Source organism: Ovis aries, chromosome 1 (genome assembly GCF_016772045.2).
Source record: "Ovis aries strain OAR_USU_Benz2616 breed Rambouillet chromosome 1, ARS-UI_Ramb_v3.0, whole genome shotgun sequence".
Lineage (NCBI taxonomy): Eukaryota > Metazoa > Chordata > Mammalia > Artiodactyla > Bovidae > Ovis > Ovis aries.
Genome location: NC_056054.1, coordinates 7021827 through 7047860, shown reverse-complemented (window position 1 = coordinate 7047860; position 26034 = coordinate 7021827). Strand labels below are relative to the sequence as shown.

General features: G+C 48.5%; 1 protein-coding gene across 2 annotated transcripts in view; it reads left to right on the top strand.

The window, feature by feature from the left end:
* TRPM8 (transient receptor potential cation channel subfamily M member 8) overlaps positions 1 to 26034 on the top strand; it is an 85725-nt gene that overhangs the window by 47778 nt on the left and 11913 nt on the right. For both annotated transcript variants that reach the window (XM_015091832.4, XM_060414973.1), the window contains 5 exons: positions 4761 to 4852; positions 7504 to 7645; positions 8919 to 9090; positions 10910 to 11087; positions 22805 to 22995. In XM_015091832.4, the coding sequence (XP_014947318.4) occupies positions 4761 to 4852; positions 7504 to 7645; positions 8919 to 9090; positions 10910 to 11087; positions 22805 to 22995 (775 nt within the window). The remainder of the gene's footprint in view (positions 1 to 4760; positions 4853 to 7503; positions 7646 to 8918; positions 9091 to 10909; positions 11088 to 22804; positions 22996 to 26034) is intronic.

Sequence of the window (26034 nt, the reverse complement as noted above, 5' to 3'; positions counted from 1 at the left end):
CCGAGAATAAGTGGGGAGCCCTGAGGCCAGAGCCAGGCTTTGGGAAGGAAGCTCGCAGGAAAGGCTCAGGGGTAGCTTTTTGGCTAGTGGGTGCTGTTGGCAGCTGCTTCTTGGAACAAGTGATAAAAAGTTCTTTTCCTGCCCTTGACTGCCCCTTACACTCCCAACGTTTCTCCCCTGGTCTCACTCCTGATCCTGCCTCCTGGCTGCATTTCATCACAGAGCCTGCGATGTGACTCCCAAGGTCATCTGTATCCTCCAGGCACCTAAAGGAGCATCAGGTCCAGAGACAGGGCTTCTCCTGGGCTGCTTCAGGGGCAGAGCTGGGCCTGAATGGAGGACGCAGGGAGAGTCATCCTGGCTCAAGTCAACACACTTCATCCACACCCTCCTTCTTTGAACAGATATTTATTGGGCACCTACTAGGTGTCAAGCAGTGTTTAGACCCCAGGGATGAACCAAGCAGGCAAACATCTCTGTCCTCATAGACTTTTTACCAGTTAGAGATGACCGTCAGGGTCACTTCTGAGAGCTTTCAAGGAGAGGAGGTGAGCGTGCCAGGTAGTGTAGAATGAGTGAGTTTTGAGTTGATGGGGAGGTTGGCGGAGAGGACCCAAGAGAGTGAAGTCCTCTCAGCACAAGCGTGTCCCTTCAGATTTGGATGCATATCAACTGCTCGTCACTGATTCGGGTCATGCAGGAAGGAGCCTGAGGACAGGTGTGTTTAGCTTGGAGCGGGGCCCTGGGCAGGTGGAGTGCGTGGAGAGTTGCGCAGGAGAGACACAGCGGGGACTCTGCGTGTGAGCAGACAGTGGGCTAGCTTGCTACCCAGTTACTCCCCAGGCCTGACGTGACGCCCGCAGTGTCCAACTGGGTCCCAGCTGTCCTGCCTTCCAAATGGGTGATATTTGACGGTATGTAGCTCTGTCCCATGGACAGAGGAGCCTGGTGGGCTGCAGTCCATGAGGTCGCTAAGAGTCGGGCATGACTGAGCGACTTCACTTTCACTTTTCACTTTCAGGTATTGGAGAAGGAAATGGCAACCCACTCCAGTGTTTTGCCTGGAGAATCCCAGGGGCGGAGGAGCCTAGTGGGCTTTCGTCCATGGGGTCGCACAGAGTCGGACACGACTGAAGCGACTTAGCAGCAGCAGCTCTGTCCAAGTTTGTCCTCTTTCTCTGTAAAAAGTTATTCTTTTAAATTTATTTTTAATCGGAGGATAATTGCTTTCCAACGTCGTGTTGGTCTCTGCCGTACAACAAAGTGAATCAGCCATCAGTATAAATACATTCCCTCCCTTTCGAGCCTCCCTCCTACCCGCCCATCCCACCCCTCTAGGTCGTCACAGAGCACCGAGCTGGCCTCCCCGTGTTACACGGCAGCTTCCCGCTAGCTGTCTATTTCCCGTGTGCTCGTGTGTGCCTGTCAACGCTGTCCTCTCAGTTTGTACCCTGTCCTTTCCCAGCTGTGCCCACAAGTCTGTTCTCTATGTCTGAGTCTCCATTTCTGTCCTGCGATTAGATTCATCAGTATCAGATCTCTAGGTTCCACATATATGCATTGTACGCGTGCATGTTCAGTCACGTCATGTCTGACTCTGCGACCCCATGGACTGTAGCCTGCCAGGCTCCTCTGTCCATGGGATTCTCCAGGCAAGAATACTGGAGTGGGTTGCCATTTCCTCCTCCAGAGGATCCTCCTGACCCTGGGATCGAACTCACACCCCCTGCGTCTCCTTCATTGCAGGCAGATTCTCTTACTACTGAACCATCGGGGAAGGCCTATATATATGCATTAATATACAATACTTTGTTTTTATCTTTCTGACTTACTTCATTCTGTATAACAGGCTCTAGGTTCATCCTGTAAAAATTCTTCTTGTAGGGGCAGTTTGAATCCAGCAACCCTGCGTATTAAGGCAATGGTGAAGGACATGCTTAGGGCCAGGAGCGTGGGGCCTAGGCCAGCCCTGCCAGGCAAGAGCCGCTCTGATTGTGTGGTCTGTGAACCAGTCTGCGATGCTAGCCAGCCTTGCTGATTCTTGTCATTACAGGACTCTGACACTAGAGGTCGCTGTTTTCCCTCAGGTCTGCAGTCTCAGGCCTTTGGAATCCTCCATGCGGTTGGTTTCCTCAAACCATCAGTTCTGCCAGCCTGGTACTGTCTTAATTAACCCAATTCACACTTGTTAGCGAAAATCAAAACCAGGCGGGATGCTACCTGTTTCAGATTGTGTCTGGGTGTCAAACTCATGCTCCAGTGTCTGCCTGGGTCCCCTGCCCGTGAGGGGATGATGCTGGCAGAGGTTGCTCTGTTAGTTGGAATTTTTAACCAAGGCAATCAATAAGTGCAAACAGAGTTAGTTGCTAAATAACTCTTAGGTCTATTAAGCAGTCTGTGAATGTTTATTTAAAATGAGGCAAGACCCAGCATCCCTTCATGGAGAGCACACTCATTCTTCAGGCCCTCGAATCCCCCAGTCCTGAGAAAGATGGTGAAATATGGTATTTTATGAATGTAGCCTGACCCTGGCATTCCATTCAGAAAAGAGACTGCTGTTCCTTTTTAAAAATGTCTTCTTACTGTAACAGTGTCTCCCAGCCGCAGAATTGATCTACTTACTGTTCCTCCCATCACGAGTTCAGAGGCTGAGCCAGGCTGGCGCTGTCCTGTTGCCCTGTGCCTACCTGCCTCGCAGGCCAAGTTCTCAGAAGAGGGAAGTAGGTGGCGGGAGAGCCTGTCCCAGCCGCCCTCATCTTGCCCTGGGTGGGTGGTGACCCGCATCACTGGGGTCACCCAATGGACCAACGGAGAGATCTGAGCCCACGAGATCCGCCACCCCACAGGGGAACAGGATCAGATAAGGCTGCTTACATTTGGGGGATTTTTTTTTAGTGGTTTTTTTTTTAAATTAAAATTTTTATTTTGTATTGGGGTATAGCCAATTAAGGGCTTCCCTCGTGTCTCAGTGGTAAAGAAACCAGCAGCCCAATGCAGGAGATGTAGGAGACTCGGGTTCGATCCCTGGGTTGGGAAGATCCCCTGGAGAAGAGAGGGCAACCCACTCCACTGTTGTTGCCTGAAGAATCCCATGGACAGAGGAGCCTGGCGGGCTACAGTCCATGAGGTCACAGAGTCAGACACGACTGAGCACGCACGCACATAGCCGACTAACAATGTCGTGATAGTTTCAGCTGAGCAGTGAAGGGACTCAGCCATACATATACATGTATCCATTCTCACCCAAACTCCCTCCCATCCAGGCTGCCACACAACGTTGAGCAGAGTTCCATGAGCTATATGGTAGGTCCTTGTTGGTTATCCATTTTAAATATAGCAGTGTGTACCTGTCCATCCCAAACTCCCTAACCACCCCTTCCCCCGGTACACCTGGGGGATTGTAATACTTTCTTGATTTCATAATGTTCTCACCCTCTTGCCCACTAAAGTTGCCATTTGCATTTATCAAAGAGTGAAGAGAAGGGCTTCTTGAGAAACTGATGCTGTTTCTTGAATCTCTTCCAAGTCTAAGACTGGGGCATCCCTGTGGAGTATAAAGAAGCAGGGTGATGCTGGAGAGAGGAAACCGGATTTCAGAACCCCGGGACCCACCACTTGCTGCTTCGCTGTCTTTGGGCGAGTTTCTTTGCTTCTTTTTCTTAGGCCTTGGTTTCAGGTGCAGAATAGGAAAGGAGATACCTGGATAGCGGGTGGCCCATGGTGGTGAGTTCATGTAGTAGATTTGCAAAGTGCCATGTTCCTTTGATGACGCATCTCTGTTGTTTATTTTCCTCTTCCTTCAGTAAGGCAGGTACATGGTTTCCTTATCTGAGCTCACTGGGACCTTTGGTCTTACCTCCCCTCCGACCCTTATCATGGTTCATTTTAAACATGTTTAACATCTACCTTTCCTATGGGCCAGTGGAGTCCTTGAGAGTCCACGTTGCACCCGATCTGATGTCTTTGTGTCTCAGGAGTCCAGCGCAGGTGTTTGCAATCCTGTGGGCTCTCATTAAATATGTTCTGACTGGATGAGCAAATGACCAGGTGAGATGACCTCCCTGGAATCACCCAAATCTAGTGGACGGATTGCCAGAGAGGCTGTCCAGATGCAGCCTCTTCTAATGGATAATCTTATCCCTCTTTCAGTGTTTTCCTGACATGCTTTCTTCTGAGAAATCATGACTGATATATACACATCATGACAAAAAGATCCTTGAGACACATTGTTCCTGTCAGTCATTTCTGTGACCACATCTGTTCTCTCAGGTGCCATGTATAGCACCTGCGTGCAAAAAAGGGTTTTTTTTTTAAACTTCTAAAAAAATAAATGTTCCCCTTTTCAAGACATTTTATTGTCATGTGTCAGAAAATATTTATAGTAAACACACAAATCTGTGATGACAGCAGTGTGGGTAACACCCTTGGAGAATTGTCCAGTGCGCAGCCTACACCACTGTACATGGCGGTTGGGGGAGGGTTCCAACTTGGCCCACACAGGCTCTGCAGGTTCCTTTTTAAAGAACAGTAAGGATCCATGTGCCTTTTTTCCCTTGACTTTGTTAGCAACATATGAACAACAGAACAGCAAGCATGCGACCTTACTTTCCAATCCCCCGGGAATCACAGGGGTCAGTTGCAGGGTGTACTTGGTACATCACGGACTCAGAATGGATCTGGAGAGAAATGTGTGAGCGGGAATCAACCTGGACGCAGCTGATGTTCCAGCTGCGTGTCCTTTCTGTCCCTCTGCTCTGCAGTGGTGCGTGAACGGCGTGAATTACTTTACCGACCTGTGGAATGTCATGGATTCCCTCGGGCTTTTCTACTTCATAGCGGGAATCGTGTTTCGGTAAGTAGTCCTCGCCACGTCTTCACGTGTCAGGAGTTTGCCGATTCTCTCAGGTGGAAAGGAGGAGGAGAGACATTTCAAGCCCAAGATAAGTGAGATAGGGTGAAATATGGTCCTGGTATTTAATGAATACAGGGCTTCCCTGGTGGCTCAGTGCTAAAGAATCCACCTGCCAATGCAGGAGACAGGGGTTCGATCCCTGGGTCGGGAAGATCCCCTGGAGGAGGAAATGGCAATCCACTCCAGTATTCTTGTCTGGGAAATTCCACGGACAGAGGAGCCTGTGGACTACGGTCCATGGGGTCACAAAGCGTCGAATACGACTTAGCGACTATACAACAGCGACAACAACATTATGAGTGTGGTGGTGGTGGTTTAGTCACTAAGTCATGTCCGACTCTTGCGATCCCGTGGACTGTGGCCTGCAAGGCTCCTCTGTCCATGGGGTTCTCCAGGAAAGAATACCTGAGTGGGTTGCCAGTTCCTTCTCCAGGGGATCTTCCACCCACTTAGATCCAGGAATCGAACTCAGGTCTCCTGCATTGCAGGCAGATGATTTACCAACTGAGCTAGGAGGGAACAGACTATCTCCAGAACACCATTCAGAAAAGCGGTTGCTATTCCTTTTAAAAAAGTTTTCTTACTACAGCAGTCTCTCTGCACCCCAGAATTGGTTTGCTTACAGTTCTTCCCATCACATGGCTGGAGGGTGAGCTGGTCTGGGGCTGCCCAGTTGCCATATACCCTCCCTGCCCTCCCCCCCCACCCCCCACCCATTTAGAGATTATTACAAATGCCTGTTGTCTCTGCCTCTTGGAGCCACAGCCTGGTTGATACAAGTTGTGTCTCCTCTCATCCCCCACCTCTTGGTGATCTGTAATTGGAAAGAGGTTCTTTGTGGTTTTTCTCTTTGTGCTTGCAGAATTTGGGGAGAGGAAATTAGAAATTGAGGGCCCTAGAGAATGACGAGGGTGTAAATATCACACAGCATTTTGCTGTGAGGCCATAGAATCTAACGTGCATTTAACTTCAACTCAAATGTTGGTTCTGGAGCCTGCCCTCCCGGGTACAAGGTTTCCTCAATCTCAGAGCTCGTGATCAGAAAAGCCAGTTGGAAATTGTGTTTGGAGGGGAAAAGCAACATGACTGCACCTGATAGGGATATTGGGGTGCACCCAAACAGTGAACCCCCTTGCCCAGTCCTGCTCCTTCCAGACCTGCCTCCCCGGTAGCTTCAAGGTGAAGCTCGTGGTTCTGATGGAGCAGAGAAGCTTGACCATTCGTATTTACACCCACTCAGAATGAGAAGCTTTACAGTGAGTGCTCATGCTATGATGTGAACTGAGTAAAGGTCAATTTTCTCCTTCAAAACCTCCCTTTCTGCTTGGGTTAAAGGCTCAGCTTTTGGATCATGGTTGGACGTGATTTCCAGATCATTCCAGTTAGAAAGCACATAAGGTTTTCAATGAACACGTTAGCAGATGGTTAGTTAATCAAATGATCTGGTGCAAATGAGGTAAGTTTCATTGGGGGGAACCTGGCAGGCTCAGGTGCCAAGTGGTTGGCATCACTGTGGAAGCCTTGTGAGCCGGGAAGTTAGCGACGATGGGATTGGGTCCTACGGTAGTACAACAAATCCCCTACGTTCGAACGTGTTATGTTAGGGGAGTGTGTTCATTAAGTCTGACAAGGTTAGCCTAGGGACGCATGTAACACAATCTGCTGTATAGTACTGTACTGTAATAGATTGATAGTACTTTTCATACAAATAATACATTAAAAACAAACACAAACAATGAAACATTTTTGATCTTACAATATGGTACCTTGAAAAGTACAGTAGAACCAGCTGTATCGCTGCTGCTTTTACGCTTGCTTCTGGACAGCCTAGGCCTGAAATAAAGTTACAGTCCTACTGTACTCGACACTGTGGTTTGGTCACTAAGTCGTGTCTGACTCTTGTCAGCCCCGTGGACTGTAGCCCACCAGGCTCCTCTGTCCACGAGATTTCCCAGGCAAGAATACCAGAGCGGGCTGCCATTTCCTTTTCCGGGGAATCTTCCCGACCCAGGGATCGAACCTGCATCTCCTGCGTTGGCAGGCGGATTCTTTACTGCTGAGCTGCTTGGGAAGCCCACGCTACATAGAATATACAGTGAAGCACACAAAGCCCAATTCTAGAGGATGCATGCTCTCGGCAGTGCACACCAGGCAGCTGAACTCATGTAATCGGATGTGGGAACCTACATTCGCATCTTTGAAAGTTCACATCTTGAAGGTTCATGTGTGGGGGACTGACAGTATTTAGGTTGAAGGGCTGAACTGTTGGGAGTCTTGAGAGCTCTGCTGTGTGTGATGTCCTCGTGTCTCCTGGAGTCACGAGGGCGGTGCACGTGGCCTTTGGTGTTCAGTGACTGAAGGGCAGGTGCAGACCCTGGTCTATTTCCACTTTCGGTTCCCAGGCTTTTGGCGGTTTCTTCACGTTTGGTTATTTTTAAAACTAAAACTTTGATTATAAATCAACCACACTTCAGTAACATTAAAAAAAAAATACTAGCAAATAAAATCCAGAAATAAATAAAAGTGAGACAAGAGCACAGCTTTGAAATGTTTGGTCCGCATCTCACAAAGTCTTTCCCTTCTTTCCACAGGCTCCACCCTTCTAACAAAACCTCACTGTACTCGGGACGAGTGATTTTTTGCCTGGATTACATTATATTCACCCTGAGGTTGATTCACATTTTCACGGTCAGCAGAAATTTAGGACCCAAGATTATAATGTTGCAGAGGATGGTAAGACTAAGGCGTGTTTGTGGTTAGTTGTCCTTCTTCTGACTATACCCAGAGTTCTTTTTGTTGCCGAGAGGAACTTTTTCTCCACAGAGGGATGGTTGCATTTCATAATCAGTAGCATCTGTTTTTTTTTTTTGATCTGTTTTCCTCAGGGGCCCCTTCCAGGTTAAAATTTAATGAAAGATGACTGTTGGGAGCAAACTGCATAACTCAGCACATTACTAGTAAAGATCTCTGTTTAGACTGTCCATGTTACCAAGTGCTCTCACTTGAGTCTTAAGTATTCACTAGGGGTGGCACAGTGGTAAAGAATCTACCTGCCAATGCAGGAGATGCAAGAAACTCAGATTCAATCCCTGTGTGGAAAAGATCCCCTGGAATAGAAAATGGCAACCCACTCCAGGATTCCTGCCTGGAGAATCCCGCGGACAGAGGAGGCTGGTGGGCTACAGTCCATGGGGTCACAAAGTCGGACCTGATTGAGCACGCGTGCGCAGGCAGGATAGGGACTTTCACACCCACTTCACAGATGTGGACAATTGGGTTCAGGAGGTTCACATGTTTGTCTGGAGACAGGCAGTGAGTTAGAAGCACAGCGAGGTCTGGAACTTTAATCTTATAACCACGTAATACAGACCTCAGGGAAGCACCACCAGGCCCATTTCATGGGGCCAGAGAACAGAAAGATAATTGCACACTGACCATGTTGCTTCTCCCAGCTTGTTTCCCACGTGACCCAAACCTCCGTGTTTTTGTCTTTAAATCAGATGGGCGTTTGAATGAGCTCATCTTGAGGTTCCTTTCCGGCGCTGAGCTCCTTTGAGTTTGTGGTTTTAATTCAAAGCATATCTGGGGCATCGAGTCACCATGAAGTCATGCTATGTGTGCAGAACATTAAAAACAATAAAACGATGCATTGTTGTCTAAAAAGGAAAGCTTCTATTTTCCTTAAAAAAAAAAAAGCAACAGCTCAGGGGTCGGCTGGAGAGGAGGGGGGCACTGCGGAGTTGAGGCCCTCTTCTGCTCCCAGGCTGGTCTCATTCAGAAAGTCTCTGCTGCTGAGATGGCCTGGGGACCTGCAAGCAAAGGTGCATCCGTCCGTGGATGCCCCGAGACCCAGGGGTGATGATGGCCATGTTTAAAAATTGGTGAGCGGATGACGCTGGCTGCCTTAGGTCCCTGGGGCCCCTCTGCCCTTCTCCGTGGTCAGCGGAGCGGTCGAGCCGCCCTGGTGCAGTCCTGACTCTGCCCTCCTGTCCTCCTCCCTCGACAGCTGATCGACGTGTTCTTCTTCCTGTTCCTCTTTGCCGTGTGGATGGTGGCCTTCGGTGTGGCCAGGCAGGGGATCCTTAGACAGAACGAGCATCGCTGGAGGTGGATCTTCCGCTCAGTCATCTATGAGCCCTACCTGGCCATGTTTGGCCAAGTGCCCAGCGATGTGGACGGTGAGCCTGACATGGTTTGGGTGGGGACAGCTGGGAGGCGGAAGATGCTTCCAGAACCAGCTCCCAGGGAGCCTCCAGGGCTTTCCGGTTTGATCCTGAGACCTGTCCTAGGAACAGGCTGCTGGAGTCCGGCCAACATCAGGCAGTGGACACTAACCCTCAAAGTCTTTTCCTTCTCCTGAGCAGGATCTTATGTACCCTGGCAATCTTGTACCCAGCATCTCAGCCTGCAAATTTTAAACCTTTTTAAAAAGAGTGTCTCTCAAATTTCTGACAGTGGCATGGCCAATGACAGCCAGAATCCTCACTGGTGTAGAAAAGAGTGTTGTGGGTCTGTCCAGAGTGACAGGGTACCCATTTATTTCAAAAAGTGCAATAGTGAAAAGTTTTGCCCTGGAACCTGGAATTTAAGCTTCTGGTATGAGCTCACTGCCAACTATCTGGAGGCAGGTTAATGGCAGCAGAGATGGCATTAATTTGATCACAGCCAGTTGGCATAAGGAAAGCATGGGGCGTGTGTTTTGGATAAACTGTAGAGCATCTTTGTGATGCTGGCGGTAGCTTGGGCTCAGCGCGTTCTGTCCTGCCACAAGAAAAGCCCCGCGATGTTCACCCGGCCGAGGCTTGTGTTTCCCAGCTCCTTGGTGTTTTCTTAATTGTCCCCATGGCCTCACGTGGTCTTTCTGCTGTCTGCTACTGCAGTCTCTTCCGAGACCTTAAGAATAGCTCTTTCCCATGCGCCAATGGAAAGGCACCTTGCTGTTACTGTTCCCCAGTCTGCACTTGCCGTTTTACATAAGCGGGTGTGTTTCGTCCTCCTGACAGTCCTACAGGTTGGTGGCCTTAGTCCCACGGGAGGCGGGTCACGGTGACCTAAAGAGTCAGTGACCGGCAGTGTTTGAGTCCTGGTTCCGTCACTCGTGTGCTGTGTGACCTGGGATGCAGTTGGCATCTCAGCCTCTAAGTTCTGCTGCTGGTAACGTGGGAGCAGCACCAGCTTCTCTGACTGGCGTCTCACCAGCCAGCAGGGCCAGACTAGCATGCTCAGAGGAGGCTCTCCAGTCCAGAGTGACTCCTGGAGCGCCAGACACTTACATCCACTGCCTTCTCTAAGATTCCCAGGCAAAACTCCTCATCTTCCCTTCCGGACCCAGACTTTCTCCAAGGCCCCCATTCTAGGCTGTTAACACCTGTCACACAGATGTGTATCAGCCTCCCAGTTTACCACGCACCCTTCCCCCGCACTATTTCCTCCCTGGTAGCCATGTTCATTTTCTACACCTGTGACTATTTCTGTTTTGTAGATAAGTTCTTTTTTTTTTTTTTTTACCATTTTTTAGATTCCACATATAAGTGATAGGGCTTCCCTTGTGGCTCAGTTGGTAAAGAGTCTGCCTGCAATGTGGGAGACCTGGATTTGATCCCTGGGTTGGGAAGATCCCCCTGGAGAAGGGAAAGGCTCCCCACTCCAGTATTCTGGCCTGGAGAGTTCCATGGACTGTATAGTCCACGGGATCGCAAAGAATCAGACACGACTGAGCGACTTTCACTATAAGTGATAGATGATATTTGTCTTTTTCTGACTTATTTCACTTAGTGTGATAATCTCTAGGTCCATCCATGTTGCTACAAATGGCCTTGTTTCAGGGGAATATTAGTCAATGAATGAAGCGTGATTCTGAGGCTTACGCCCGGTTGGGTAGAGTGCCTTGGAACAGTGCCCAGCACAGCGCACGATCCCCACCTCATGTCCCGCTGGGGTGCCTTAGTGCTGCCCTGCCAGGCGTCCTCACCTGCCGGTTGGTTGCTGCATCCTCAGGCACCACGTACGACTTCTCCCACTGCACCTTCACCGGGAACGAGTCCAAGCCCCTGTGCGTGGAGCTGGACGAGCACAACCTGCCCCGCTTCCCCGAGTGGATCACCATCCCCCTGGTGTGCATCTACATGCTGTCCACCAACATCCTGCTGGTCAACCTGCTGGTCGCCATGTTCGGGTATGTGCTCAGAGACGCGCTGGACGTGCTCAGAGACGCGCTGGACGTGCTCAGAGACGCGCTGGACGTGCTCAGAGACGCAGTGGATGTGCTCGGTGACTCGCTGGAAGTGCTCGGAGACGCGCTGGACGTGCTTGGAGACGCGCTGGACGTGTTCAGTGACGTACCGCACGTGCTCAGAGATGCACTGGCTGGGTGCCCACACCGTGCCGGGCCCCATGCTGGGCCAGGCTGGAGGCACTGGGAGGGAGGCAGCAAAGATCCCCCTTGAGGAGCACATGATAGAGGTCTCTGGGGCACTGGCGGTCTAGAGTAGGGAGGGGCCTTGAAGGGACTAAATATAGTGTGTCCCTGTAAGCTATAACCTGAGTTTATTTGACCCCAGAGACAGATGACTGTGACCCCTCCCAGCATGTTCAGACTGTATGTTAGATATCCTCTTAGCAACCTCCCCTGAGCATCGTGATGCTGGCCTGCCGGTGACTGCATCTCAGCTCAGCTCAAGGTCCTCACTTTCTGTGGACTCGGATGGTTTCCAGGGCTTAAGGGACTCAGCTGTTAGGTAGTCGCTGCTTTGAAATGTTAAGTTTAAGTACAATTCAAGAGCACAGGGTCAGGAGAGTGATTCTCTTTGGGGCTTGTGTCTAATGAGGTTGGCGTGAGAACTCGATGAGACTCTGGAACATTTTTATTGCCTTTGGCCATTCTCTTTAATACATTTAGAAAATCATGTTTATCTCACCCCTTATTTCTTAAGAGGGTTTCGAAGAACCCCATGTGTCGGTTACAGTGGAGGTACCTTGGTGTTTTATGCTGTTCCTGTGAAGTAGCTGGTTGTTTTGAGTACATGAATCCTGGCACACAGAGAGACACGTAGTTTAGAAACAAAATACAAATTAAAACATTATTTGTTAAACCTTGGAGTGAACGAAAACTATAGTTGAACCCCGAGACTGGGAAACTGTGACAGACAAGAAATACGTTTGATTTCATGAAACAAATGTTTTAGGTACAGGGGACCACAGATAGAGTCACGTGATAAATGATACACTGGGGGCAATCTTTGCCTGAATGTGAGCAAAGGCTTCTAATTCTTAAGATAGAATGGGCTCCTGCGCACTGGTGAAAGAAAGATGAGCCAGTAGAAAACGGGCAAGGGGAATGCAATTCAGAGAAATTTAAATGGTCCCTAATCATATGTCGCGGGAAAGGTCAGATGGAACCAAGAGTGAGGTGCTGGTTTAGGATCCGTCAGGTAAACAGACATCAGGAGAAGGGTTCAGGGTGGCTCTGGGAGTCTGAATTGGCTCCAGCTTTTGGGAGAGTGACCTGAAAATAGCTATTAAAGATACACAAACCTTTGGCCCAACTCCTTCACGTCTGGGAATCTTTACTAAAGGTCCATATGGAAGAACATTTGTTGGATCATCATTTGATGCCTGTCAATAAGGTGATGACAGGACAAAACATGTTCTAGCCACGCCACGGAATATCATGCAGCCCTTACATGTTCTAGCCACACCACGGAATATCATGCAGCCCTTACATGTTCTAGCCACACCACGGAATATCATGCAGCCCTTAAAAAGAAAAGGCGGGGTCTCTGTTTATTGACTTGGAAGGATATTTTGTTAAATATAAAAAGCAAAGTGCAGACTTATTTTAGGGTATAATCTTATTTTCTGACAATAAAAAAAAGACATTTAAAAAAATCAAGTCTATATTTCCCTCATCACAATGATCACATATTACTTCTATAATTTAAAAAAAAAAGAAATCAGTCAGTTGTCACACAGAGCCGTGAGGGGCGCCAGGATTGTAATCGAGGGTCATCTTTCTCTGTTGGTCGGTGGCCCGCCCTGGAGTGAGGCTGGGTGGGGTACACGTGCCTCTGGGGACATCACGCATCCGTGGCACTGAGCAGCGAGTGGTCACCTGGCCTTCAGGTGCACAGAGACATCCGCCTCTAGTCCAGGTGCTTCCAAAATGTCACTGCTTTGCTTAAAATTCTGGAAGTGTTTTAGTATTTCCCCACAGTGTTCAGGGTAAATTTCAGCCTCCTCCAAGGCCGTCTGTGACCTGAACTTTGAAGACACCTTCAGGATTCTGTCCACAGGCATCCCACCTGTTCATCCCTGAACAAGGTGATCTGTCCCGCCTGACACTTTCGCAGATGTCACTGCTGTGTCGGCATCACCTGTTCCATCTTGATGGCTCCCTCCCCCTTCCTCCTTGTCCTCTAAGGAGCCCAGCAGCATCCTTGGCCTGAGTGGTCCACGTGCCCTCCCTACTGTGCATAGCAACCCCATGAGCCCCCTTCACAACCACAGCCTCCTCTCCTTCCAGACTGTAGCCTCTGGAGGGCAGAGACTGTGTCTGTCTCAGCGCCTGGCCCTTCCTGGGTTTTGTTCCATGGATGAAAAGAACAGAATTCATTCTGCTTTTAGTTCATTATTTGGTCACCAGTGAGGAGCTTAGCTTCCTGTTCTGTTAGTCAGGGTGAAATGTTAAATAGTGAAGTCACTCAGTTGTGTCCAACTCTGCGACCCCATGGACTGTAGCCCACCAGGCTCCTCTGTCCATGGGATTTTCCAGGCAAGGGTACTGGAGTGGGTTGCCATGTCCTTCTCCAGGGGATCTTCCCGACCCAGGGATCGAACCCAGGTCTCCTGCATTGCAAGCAAATGCTTTACCGACTGAGCCTCTAGGGAAGCCACTAGGGAACTGTTAATGGTGAATGTCAAACTAGTGATGGGTTTATCACAGAGATAACATCTGTTCTGTGTCGGCCACAGAGGTCACGTGGCCATTGGTCCCACTTGGCCTTAAAGAGGGAATGTGCAACCACTCTCCTCCCTCAACCATCACTGGCTCTAACGGGGTCCTGAAGAGGACTTAGAGATTCAGACACCTGTATTGCTTAAGGGAAGCTGGACCATGTCAGGCTGCTGAAAGTCCCCAAGTCTGAGCTTGCAGAGAGAGATGGCAAGAAGAGTGACTATGTATCCATGTGAGGGCAGAGAAGGGAGGACCAACTCCCAGACTTGAAGCAAGACTGGGGAGGAAATGAGATGACTGGGATTCTATTTGACAGTGATAGCCTCTCCTATCAACCTTTATGTTGAACACTGGGCAGCCCCTGTAAAAAAACCGACCACTGAAATAACATCTACAACGATTCAACGAAAAGGCTGACAGCTTCCAGGGCTGTGGACTCTGAGTGACGTGAATTCAGTAGATCTCAAGAGGCAAAGTGGAATAGTGCTTAGGGCTAGCCTGAGTCTGTGTGCTGTGACTGTGAGTGTGTGTGTACGCGTGTCCAGCTGTGTCCACCTCTTTATGACCCCATGGACTGTAGCCTATGCCGGATGACTCTGTGACCAGGCTCCTCTGGCCATGGGATTCTCCAGGCAAGAGCACCAGAGTGGGTTGCCATTTCTTCCTCTAGGTGTTCTCCAAAGCCGTTCTTCAGGACTGTATCAGTTTGTAATTCATTATGCCCTTGACAATCATAAAATGATAGAATTTGGAGCTGAGAGGGACAGGAGTCTGGCCTGGTTTTTTTGGGTCAAGGAAGTGGAAGTTGGGCAGCTCAGCATCCATGGTGCTGGCCACACTGCCATCCAGCTTGCCGTGTCCATTCGAGACTTGAACCTGAGTGTTTTCCCCATGAGGCCTGAGCTGTTGGGCCAGGCTTCAGCCCACTGTTGCCTCATTCAGTGCTTAAGTGTAAAAGCTGGAGGAGTTCCCTTCCCAGGGGGGCTTCCTGGATTCCTCTTGGGCTCAAGCAGAGGCCTTTTCTTTGTTAATCCCTGTCTGGGCACTTGAGAAGAACCCCTGTGCTATCCTTAGGCTAACTGATCAGAACACTGTCTTGGGAGATGGTTGTAATGGTTGTTCTCTGCTTTCCTGATAGCTCAGCTGGTAAAGAATCAGCCTGCAATGCAGGAGACTCTATTTCGATTCCTGGATCGGGAAGATCCCCTGGAGAAGGCATACGCTACCCACTCCAATATTCTGGTCTGGAGAATTCCATGGACTGCATAGTCCATGGGGTCGCAAAGAATCAAACACGACTGAGTGACTTTCACTTTTTGAGCTCACAGCTCTGGGCTGTGACCCCCCATCTGGCTTCACATCAAAATATTCCTGTAACAGCTTAACTATACACAATGGCAGCCTTTTGAACTCAAAGTAAATGAACACTTGGGATTTTAAAGCGATATTGGAGTGTTCTCTAGATGGTATTCAGCGGGGAAAGGAAATGGATGTGAACATCTGTGATTATTCCACATTAAAATTATTGATCACAGGCCGTGTGAGGCTTATCAGAGCATGGAGTGAACTTAATTGTCAGTAGGTGACTCGGGGGCACGTTAACACACAGCTAAGGCGCTTGCAGGTGCCGCTTCCTGAAGATTAATCCACCAGGGCTTTTCTGCTGAAAGGGACCCATCAGACATGCCCCGTCTTCTAAGAATGATTTTTTAGTCTTAGGACTAATGTGTGTTCATTACAAATATGGAGCAGAATAGGAAAAAAAAAATCATGTGATACAGACTTAATTAGTCCCCGGCAGGCTATTGAATCAGGATGAAAAGCGAGCAGATAATGGTAACGATAATAATAGCTAATATTTATTGACACTTTATTGGGCTAGGCACATCCAAGTGCTTGACATGTGTGGCCTTATTTAAATTATCCATCATTTTTGTGTAGGCGTGGTTTTATAACCATTTATGAATGAGGAGCTGGAGGCAGAGAGAGGTTAAAATCTCTGCTGTTTGAGACGTAGAGAATGCACATGTGGAGACGGGGGTGTGCGGTGGAAGGGGAGGGTGGGACAGATTGATAGAGTGGCGCTGACATATATGCCCTGCCACGTGTATAACAGCTAGCTGGTGGGAAGCTGCTGTCTAGCACAAAGAGCTCAGTTTGCTGTGCTCTGATGACCTAAGGGAGCAGGGAGATGGGGACCGAGTAGGGAGGGAAGCTTGAGGGAAGGGATGTATGCTTACCTATGGCTGAGTCGTGTTGTTCAGCAGAAGCCATCACAACACTGGAAAGCAATTATATTCCAAAAAAAAAAAAAAGAATGAAATCCCTGCTGTTTGAGGGTGATGGGCACGAGGCATAGTGATACAAGATGACGTGATGTGATACAAACAATAGAAACAGCACGAAAAGGCTCTTGACAAAGGATCGTGGTGCTGAGTCGGGGGTCATAACTTGTGACAGATCCTGGGGGTGGGCAGCAGTGAATGGATGAGACCTTTGCCCTTTGAGGTTTGGTTGAAAATTCTGAAAGAGATGGGAATACCAGACCACCTAACCAGCCTCTTGAGAAATCTGTATGCAGGTCAGGAAGCAACAGTTAGAACTGGACATGGAACAACAGACTGGTTCCAAATAGGAAAAGGAGTACGTCAAGGCTGTATATTGTCACCCTGCTTATTTAACTTCTATGCAGAGTACATCATGAGAAAACACTGGGCTGGAAGAAACACAAGCTGAAATCAAGATTGCTGGGAGAAATATCAATAACGTCAGATATGCAGATGACACTACCTTTATGGCAGAAAGTGAAGAGGAGCTAAAAAGCCCCTTGATGAAAGTGAAAGAGGAGAGTGAAAAAGTTGGCTTAAAGCTCAACATTCAGAAAACGAAGATCATGGCATCTGGTCCCATCGCTTCATGGGAAATAGGTGGGGAAACAGCGGAAACAGTGTCAGACTTTATTTCTGGGGGCTCCAAAATCACTTCAGATGGTGACTGCAGCCATGAAATTAAAAGACGCTTACTCCTTGGAAAAAAAGTTATGACCAACCTAGATAGTATATTCAAGAGCAGAGACATTACTTTGCCGACTAAGGTCCATCTAGTCAAGGCTATGGTTTTTCCTGTGGTCATGTATGGATGTGAGAGTTGGACTGTGAAGAAGGCTGAGCACCGAAGAATTGATGCGTTTGAAGTGTGGTGTTGGAGAAGACTCTTGAGAGTCCCTTGGATTGCAAGGAGATCCAACCAGTCCATTCTGAAGGAGATCAGCCCTGGGATTTCTTTGGAAGGAATGATGCTAAAGCTGAAGCCTCAGTACTTTGGCCACCTCATGTGCAGAGTTGACTCATTGGGAAAGAGTCTATGCTGGGAGGGATTGAGGGCAGGAGGAGAAGGGGACGACAGAGGATGAGGTGGCTGGATGGCATCACGGACTCGATGGACGTGAGTCTGAGTGAACTCTGGGAGATGGTGATGGACAGGGAGGCCTGGCGTGCTGCAATTCATGGGGTCGCAAAGAGTTGCACACGACTGAGCGACTGAAATGAACTGAACTGAACTGGAGAGGGAGAGGCAGAGGAGATAAAGCGGTCTGGGGAGGACCAGCAACTACAGAGGGGAGAAGTTGAAGCGGTAGGTTATGGAGTCTTTCTGCCGTGGCAAAGAATTTGGAGTTTTTCCTGCAGGTGAAGGAAGATTTTCATGGGTCTCTACACAGGCAAGCAGCATAATCTTAGTTGTGTTACTTTGACGAAAACATACTTGACATTTAGCATCACAAAACCCAGCGCCATGAAATCGCTGACTGTCTCTTACTGTTCCCTGTGATGCATGTTTGGTGCTGCAGAGTCAGAGGGGAGCCTGGATGTGCGGAAACATTTTAACACACCCGCTGGGGCACCGCACGGGTGCAGAACATCAGGGTGATCCAGGGTCCTTGGATATCGCTAGTGTGTCAGGCCAAGAAGGGCAGATGGAAAAATGCCTGAAATCTGTGAAAAGCTTGGCAGAGAGGCCGATCTGCTTGCGGTCTAGCTGGCAAGTTTCTTGTAGTACAGGTTTTTCTAGATTCTGGCGTCATTTTAGTGTCTCCTTTTTCTTTGTGAATTTTTTGCCGACTTTCCATTCTGCTCTGTGGATTGGTCTTTCTGTTTTTGTTTTTACTACCAAACGGCTTTAATTACTGATGTTTAAAAATCATTTTAACATCTGTTGTATGAAGGCCCTTCATTAGTCTTACTCAGACTTTGCCTGGCTTTTCTTGTATGTTTAATCAGATGGAGGGCCTAAGGCTCATCTTCTGAAATCCGTTTTTCTTTCCTATTCCAAAAATTTTGTTAATCAATTTTATTGTGCTGATGTTAACTTTGTAGATTCATTTAGGGGAAGCTGAGATCTAAAAGAAGTGCCAGAAAAAAATAGGTTTTTCTCCACTTAATCAAACACATATAGTTCCTCAGTTTTCTGGACTTTTTTTTCACATGGATATGGTCAATGTTTTGTACATTTTTTTCTAGCCATTTGTGTTGTGAGTGACATAGTTTTTCTATTATGTTTTTTCAATAACAGTTTTTTGATATGTAGGGAGGTTATGAAATATAACTTATTTTGGAATAAGTCTCTTCTGCTATTGTTGTTCAGCTGCTAAGTCATGTCTGGCTCTTTGCGACCCCATGGACTGCAGCATGCCAGGCTTCCCTGTCCTGCACTATCTCCTGGAGTTTGCCAAACTCATGGCCACTGAGTTGGTGATGCCATCCAACCATCTCATCCTCTGTCGCCCTCTTCTCCTCCTGCCCTCAATCTTTCCCAGCATCAAGGTCTTTTCCAATGAGTTCAATAAATAAGAAATAGGAGGAAACTTCCATGATGTGATGAAAAGAAAAGAGAGAGAAAAAAAATAATTCCATGTCTCCTTACTGAATTCTTTTTTTCCTCTCTCTTTTCTTTTTATCATGTCATGGAAGTTTCTTCCTATTTCATATTTATTAAGCTACTTCTTTCTTCTTCTTCTTTTTTTCCCCTCCTAATCAGAAATGGATGTTGCATGTCACCAGAAGACTTTCTAGCAATAATGGAAATGGCATTTTTTTCTTTTGATCTATGATGCATTACGAAAATGATGAATTACATAAGTGACCTTAATATTTAGTTATCCTTTTGTTCTTTGGTCAGGCACACTACTCTTTTAACGTAATGCTGAATTTCAGCCATGTGTGTTACAAGGCTATCTGAATCCTAAACATTTATCTCTCAGTGACATTTCCGCTGTCAAGTGATGTCTGAGAGTTCGTCTCTCCTGTCTCTTCACCCTCTCATACTCAGCTAGCGGACAGAGATCCCACCGGCTGGGTAGCTGAGGGCACAAGATATCACCAGAGATGCTTAGTCAAAGGGGACCATGCTTAGATTTCCCTGGAGGTCCAGTTGTTAAGATTCTGTGCTCCCAATGCAGGGGGCATGAGTTCCATCCCTGGCTGGGGATCTAAGATCCCACATGCTGCGTGATGCAGCTAAATGTTTTTTTTAAAAGGTGGAGACCTTGCAGAATTTCTCCCAAGGAAGACACTAGATGGCCAGTGCTTGGCAGGGACAGTGAGGACCATCAGAGTTGGGTGGATGAGAGCCTAAACCTGAGGGAGGGGCCCTGAGCTGCTCTGGACATTTGGGTTTGCTGAGAGGCTTGAGATGTATCGGCAGTAGAACTTAGCCCCTCCTCTATGGAAATGGAAAACCATGTCTAAAGAATATCAAAATCATTCGAGCAAAGCACTCTGGAGCAGTGCCCAGTTATTAGCCTCCCCTGGGGAGTCCTCATGTCTTTTTGGCAGAGTCTGGGGCTGACTCAGGAGAAGAAGAGCAATCTGGAAGTTCTGGGGTGGGCTTGGCTCTGGTCACATTTGTCCTTTTCTGCTGCTCTCTGGAGGAAGGTGGGCCTGAGTAAAGGTGGGCCTCAGCATGGTCAGCCTTGGAAATGTGTGATTTCTGCAAAGCGGCCTTTGGGTATTTATGTCCAGTAATCAGCCAGCTCATCCACAACCCCTGGGATGCGGATGAGGGCTTTTACTGCTTGCCCAGGAGAGGAACCCCGCTCACTGGATCCGCCTGGACCCTGAAGTGCAGAGGAAGCAGTGGTTCCAGCTAGGGCTCCATGGAGCCTGCTGGGTTGTCCTGAGGAGCACGTGGGGCAGAGATGGGAGGCAGAGTTCTTCAAGGTGAAGCGGCTACCAGTACCAGTCTCTGTTGTGGGCACTGGTCTAAGTGCATTTCAGACCAGGATTTGGCAGCCTTTTCTGTACGTGCCAGCCAGGGTCTGGCTTCGACCAGATATGCGGAAGGTAGCCATGCCTCATGACCCTGCAACATCCCCTCCTCTCATGGCCCCTTACAGAGCAGTTTTGGCCCCTAGGTCACATTGCCAATTCCTTTTCTAGATGACCTGGGAGGCTTAAGATGTTTTCTGTTGCCTCTGAGTGACTGGCGAAGCTAAGATGCCAATCTCTTCCCACTAGGAAGGACCCTTCTCGGCCATAGTTCCACTCAAAGCTTTTCAGGAAGAGAGAGAGGGTTCACGTTCTCCAGCTCTAGGCATCCTGAGTGTTCCTCCCTTCAGTAGGAATGAGTAATTCCTTTTGGATAAAACTTCAGAAGACAACATTTGATGCATGACAATGGATGCAATTTTTTTTTTTTTTTAAATTTGGGGCATTGCAGTAGCAATTGGCAGAAACCATTTTTGGGTGCATAGGTAAGAATTTAAGATGCTCCTCCTAGGGCATCACCATTCGAATGATGATACTGGTTCTGGCACAAAGAATAGAGTAAAACGTGATTCCTGGCAGGCTGCCTGCCTGGACTTCGTTAACCCGGGCGTGCCTGCCGTCCTCTCTCATTGCAGCAACAAAAGCCAGCGGTGTCCTTTGCAGACGCAGAATCAGCAGGGACTGGCCAGGACAGATAATGATGCTGGGTGTTCGTCTCCGAGCAACCTGACCTACATTTGGAAGAAGCGGCAGCTTCCCTGCTGGGTTCAGTTTGCTGCACGCTCACGCATCACAGTCCTGTCTGCTTTTCACTTAGAGAGTCTACCATGTAGAGATGACACATGGTCAATCAAGAAACCATTTTACGTGCCTAGTCTGAGAGGTTATGGATAGTAGATACTCAGTAAATGTGAATTCCCTCCACTTTAAAAACCATCCCCTATTGAAGAGGCATTCCCTGCAAAAGCCTGCCCTGCGCAGACCCCAAGACCTGGAGGAGTCTGATTCATCAGTCAATGCCAAGATAGGCAGAGCTGAACCTACAGGCAAAGCCACAGCCATGCTCCATGTAGGTGAGGGCTTTGCTTGTGTGTATGACCATCACTTGCCTGAAGATATGTAAGTCTTAGGTGGGGTAGTGTGGCAGAGAGCAAGAGTGAGGTCTCACAACAAATGTATCCCATTTGGTCTGCCTGAGAAGTTTGGCCTCTGAAGTTTTTACCCAGAGTTTGGAGAATTTAATCTATCTGCAATCAGGATTTGCTTGGAGGTGATTTCTAAGCATTCACTGCTACTTCTTTGGCTCTTAAAGGGGTGATTTGGTGTTAGCAGTAAAACTGTCTTGGATGATTGGACTTCAGTGAATGGTAGAATGCTTCACAGTAATCTTTTACTAAGTAGTCCAAGCAGATCAGCGATTTAATGAACGTGAACTTGGGCAAACTCCGGGAGATGGTGAGGGACAGGGAAGTCTGGTGTGCTGCAGTCCATGGGGTCGCAAAGAGTCGGACACGACTTGGTGACTAAACAACAAAAACCAAGCAGGTACTTTTGAAACGAGCATAACTCAGAACATTCATTCGCCACGTCATGCAATGGTATCAGGCAGTGACAGGGCAAACAGGCTCTGGAGTGGGTCGTAAAGTCCAAATTTTGGCTTCATCACTTCCCAGTTGGGGGACTCAGACAATTTACCTACCCTGCTTCTGCCTCAGTTTCCTGATCTGTTAGACATAGGTGATGGTAGCACTTATATACTACAGAGTTGTTTGCAGATTAAATCAACTAATATAAGTAGACCGCTGACAACAGGGTCTGGTCGATACACAGTCTTGGTTTAATTCGTAACCGATAAATCAGTAGTATAATCAGACATTTTCCCAATAAACAGACATCCTAATTTTCCTTATGGGGATCTCTTTCTCCCTATGAACAGTGATTTACACAGTGGGATGGTATTGTAAGTAAAAATTCAAGCCTTATTATTTTCACTCACATATAAGCAAGCATTTTCCCAAAGTATAAAAGTTAGTTATAAACGTAAATTTTAATGACTGCATAATGTAATCATATGGATTAGCCATAATTTGTGATAAATTTTCCTAGTGTTGAACATTTTGGTTGTTCCATGCTGCTGGGTGGATGGTGGGGGCACCAGACGCCCATGAGTGTATAACCATTTCTATATTCTCTTTTCTCAGTGTCTCCTTATTCTTAGGTTAGATTTCCAGAAATAAAATCAATGGGTCAAAGGGATAAATATTTTTAAGGCCCTTGATAAATATTAACAAACGGCTCTCCCAGATCGTTTATAATTAAACTCCCACAATGACGTAGGCAAGTTATTCCTATGAGAGTCATCCCCTTGGGCCTCTCAATATGAAACACGATACCCGACTAACGGACAAAGAGAACCCTTGAGAGGTCTTGAAATAGGAATCATTTTAAAGTTCATTGGACAATCTTTTGTGATTAGCAACAACAACAAGACAAAAGCCAGATCTAATTTTGACCCAGCATGCACGAAAGAGTGCCTGAGTTGTTCAGGCTCTGATACCAGCATGAATTTTTCTCTCCTGTGTCAGTGAGAGCTTGATACCAACGTTGCTGTATTCGGCACTGAAATGGCCAGGCCTGTGGAAGGCTGAGTCTTGACCCTCTCTCCCCTCCCACCAGTTACACCGTGGGCACAGTCCAGGAAAACAACGACCAGGTCTGGAAGTTCCAGAGGTACTTCCTGGTGCAGGAATACTGCAGCCGCCTCAACATCCCCTTCCCCTTCGTGGTCTTCGCCTACTTCTACAAGGTGGTCAAGAAGTGCTTCCGGTGCTGCTGCAGAGAGAGGAACACGGAGCCCTCCGCCTGCTGTGAGTGGCTCAACCCTTGCGCTGGGGCCCAGAGGCGGGGGTTCGTTTCTGGGAGGGTGTCTTGTCCACATCTCAACAGGGGGGGTTAGTCACAGTTATTTCAGCACTCACAGTGGTGTGTCCTGAGACTTCTCTGATGGCCCAGTGGTTGAGACTGAGCTCCCAAGGCAGGGGGCGGGGGCTGAGTTTGATCCCTAATCAGAGAACTAAGTGAGATCCCATGTGCCACACAACCAAAAAAAAAAAAACAACAAAAAAACAAACCCAAGTGTAGGTCAGGCAGAGAGTCCCCCAGTGACTTAATTCAGGAGGAAGAATAGATTAAGAAAGACATCCAGATCTGCTGGGACAGTCTTGTTCCAGGGGCTCGCTTTTGGATGGACATCATAATGGTGTAAGCAGGATGTTGAACAAACACGACGGGTGGGATAGTGTCAAAATGTGACTTGGTTCTTGCTCTCTGTTGCTTCTGTGACATTTATTCTCTGGGAAACCTTAGGTCTGATTCTGGCAAGGCTCATGGTTGCAGAAACCAGTACTCGAGAAACCAGGCCCCACACTCGGAGAGTTGGAGAACTCAGGTTAATTACAGCGGCGGGCCCAGAGGAGTTAACACTCCAACCTCTGAGCCCCGAACAAAGGGATTACAGAGATTTTATAGGCAAACTGTAGTGGGCAACACTAGCTGTTAATAGGCTGGTTTAAGCTAAGGGGTTTCATGCGTGCAGGAACAGCAGTCAGGATGGGGAGGGGGATGCCTGGCCTGGACGGGCATGATTAAGCAGGTTTGCAGGGGCTGGGCGATTGCAAAGAGCAGGACAAGGGTGAGTGAGATAAACTCCAGTTCCAGTATTGCAAGTCTCCACTTTCTGAGACTACGTGACCTCCGTGATCTAGTCTTTGCAAGGGGCAAGCTGAGTTACAGAGGCAGAAGGGGAAGGAGGTCATGCCAAATTTTAACGTTCCCTCTTCATTCATGCCTTTTCTGGTGGTTCTTAGAGAAAATCTTCCAAAGACCTTACTTGGTTAAAGACTCTCAGTTTAGGAATTGGGACCCGCTGTCCAATAGATTAACCTGCCTGTTCGCCGTCTTCCAGAGGGGAGACTCCCCTTAGCACCCTTCTCAGCTAGTGGACTCGAAGGAAGGGTGGGCCACTGGCCTTCCTCTCTCCCTGCTTCCTGCCCACTCACTCACCAGCTGCCCTAACTGACCTTCTGTGGGTAGGAGTGCAGCAGAAGGGAGAGGAAAGAGCGGAAACCCTCTGTGGAAACAGTGGCGCTGCCCTGGGCTGGCTCCGTGCCCCCTGGCCTGTGCGTGTTTCCAGCTGTCCCGCGATCGCATGGTGCATGGTGGGTCCGTCAGCTGAACCCTGCCCAACCCCTTCACACCACACACTGTTCCTGGGGTCTGGCAATGCTTTCTCCGGGGGCTGCTCCTCGACCTGAGCCTCTGGTCTCCAGGGGTGTCTTCTGCACACTCCCCCGCACTGCCTTCTGGAAGGCAAGAGTCCACTCGGCCGTGCGGCTTGCTCTGTCTCTCTTGCATGTTTGCCCACCTCCTCAGCCCTGTTAGACTCTAGGCAGGCAGTTCCCCACCAGCCCATCTGCTCGCCCCGCCTATGGGAGCTGGACTCTCTGACCGTTGACCCTCGGTCACACCTGGTTCCACCATCTTTTTGGCTGCAGAGAACCCACATCCGGCTCTCTCCCCTGAGACCCTAGAGTTTCCTAACGCCCCTTCCTTGAGCCACTAAGCTGGGCAATTCTTCCTCACCCACAAGTGTGTTTCCACTAGATTCAACCCAAGGGAGAGAGAGGCCTATTTTCATTCCTCCGGATGTTTGGATGCAAAGAAAGAGTTGGAAAGAGCACTGCCGGCTCCTGTAGCTTGCTCTTTAGCCTCAGGCTTAAGCCGGGGGCTCCATCTCAGGGTGAGAGTGGGGCACAGCTGCAGGGCAGGCGTCTGCACATTGACGGGGCCCAGACCCTTTGGGGTCCACATGGATGTTTCCATTTTTTTTTTAACAGTCAGAAGGAAAAGAAATAATTTTTAGGTGACAGAAAATCTATTGGTACGTGTGTGGGAAGCCACCACTTCCCTGGTGACTCAGACGGTAAAGTTCTGCCAACTGTGCGGGAGACCCAGGTTCAGTCCCTGGATCGGGAAGATTCCCCTGGAGAAGGAAATGGCAACCCACTCTAGTACTTTTGCCTGGAAGATCCCGTGGTCTGAGGAGCCTGGTAGGCTACAGTCCATGGGGTCGCCAAGAGTTGGACACGAGTTCACTTTTGCTTTCATATATGTGGGTGCGTGTTCAGTTATGTCCAACTCTTTGTGACTCCATGGACTGTAGCCTGCCAGGCTCCTCTGTCTTCATGGAATTTTCCAGGCAAGAATGCTGGAGTGAGCTGCCTTTTCCTTCTCCATGGGATCTTCCTGACCCAGGGATCCAACCTGTGTCTCCCATGCCTCCTGCATTGGCAGGTAGATTCTTTACCACTGAGCTGTCCGGGAAACCCCTATTGGTATATACTTGTCTTTATACCAACCCAGTCATATAATCTTTTTAATATTTTCTTCATCCAGGAAGGGGCCCATGATGGCAGAAGTGCCAGTGCTGAGGGCCTGGGGTGACTGACTTATCTCAGTTGCCACGGACCAGCCCTACAGTAAAATTAGAAGTCCTGTATCCCAGGGACTCCATCAGTTCAGGGACTCACAGAGGTCATCAGTGGTTCTGTGTGCTGCTTAGGGATGCACAGCTGATGACCCAGATTGGACTCAGCCCTAGAACCTGCGAGATTTCCATTCTCTCTCTCTTTTTTTTTTTGAGGAAAAACCAAGAAGGGTCTCACTGAGTCTCTAAGAAGATCTCTTGTATCTTATCTAACAACTCCATGAGACCTGGTTGCTTGAAAAGCTGCTATTTATCTGCTCACTGACTGGGCTTCCCCGGTGGCTTGGACAGTAAAGAATTTGCCTGCAATGTGGGAGACCTAGGTTTGATCCTTGGGTTGGGAAGATCCCCTGGAGGAGGG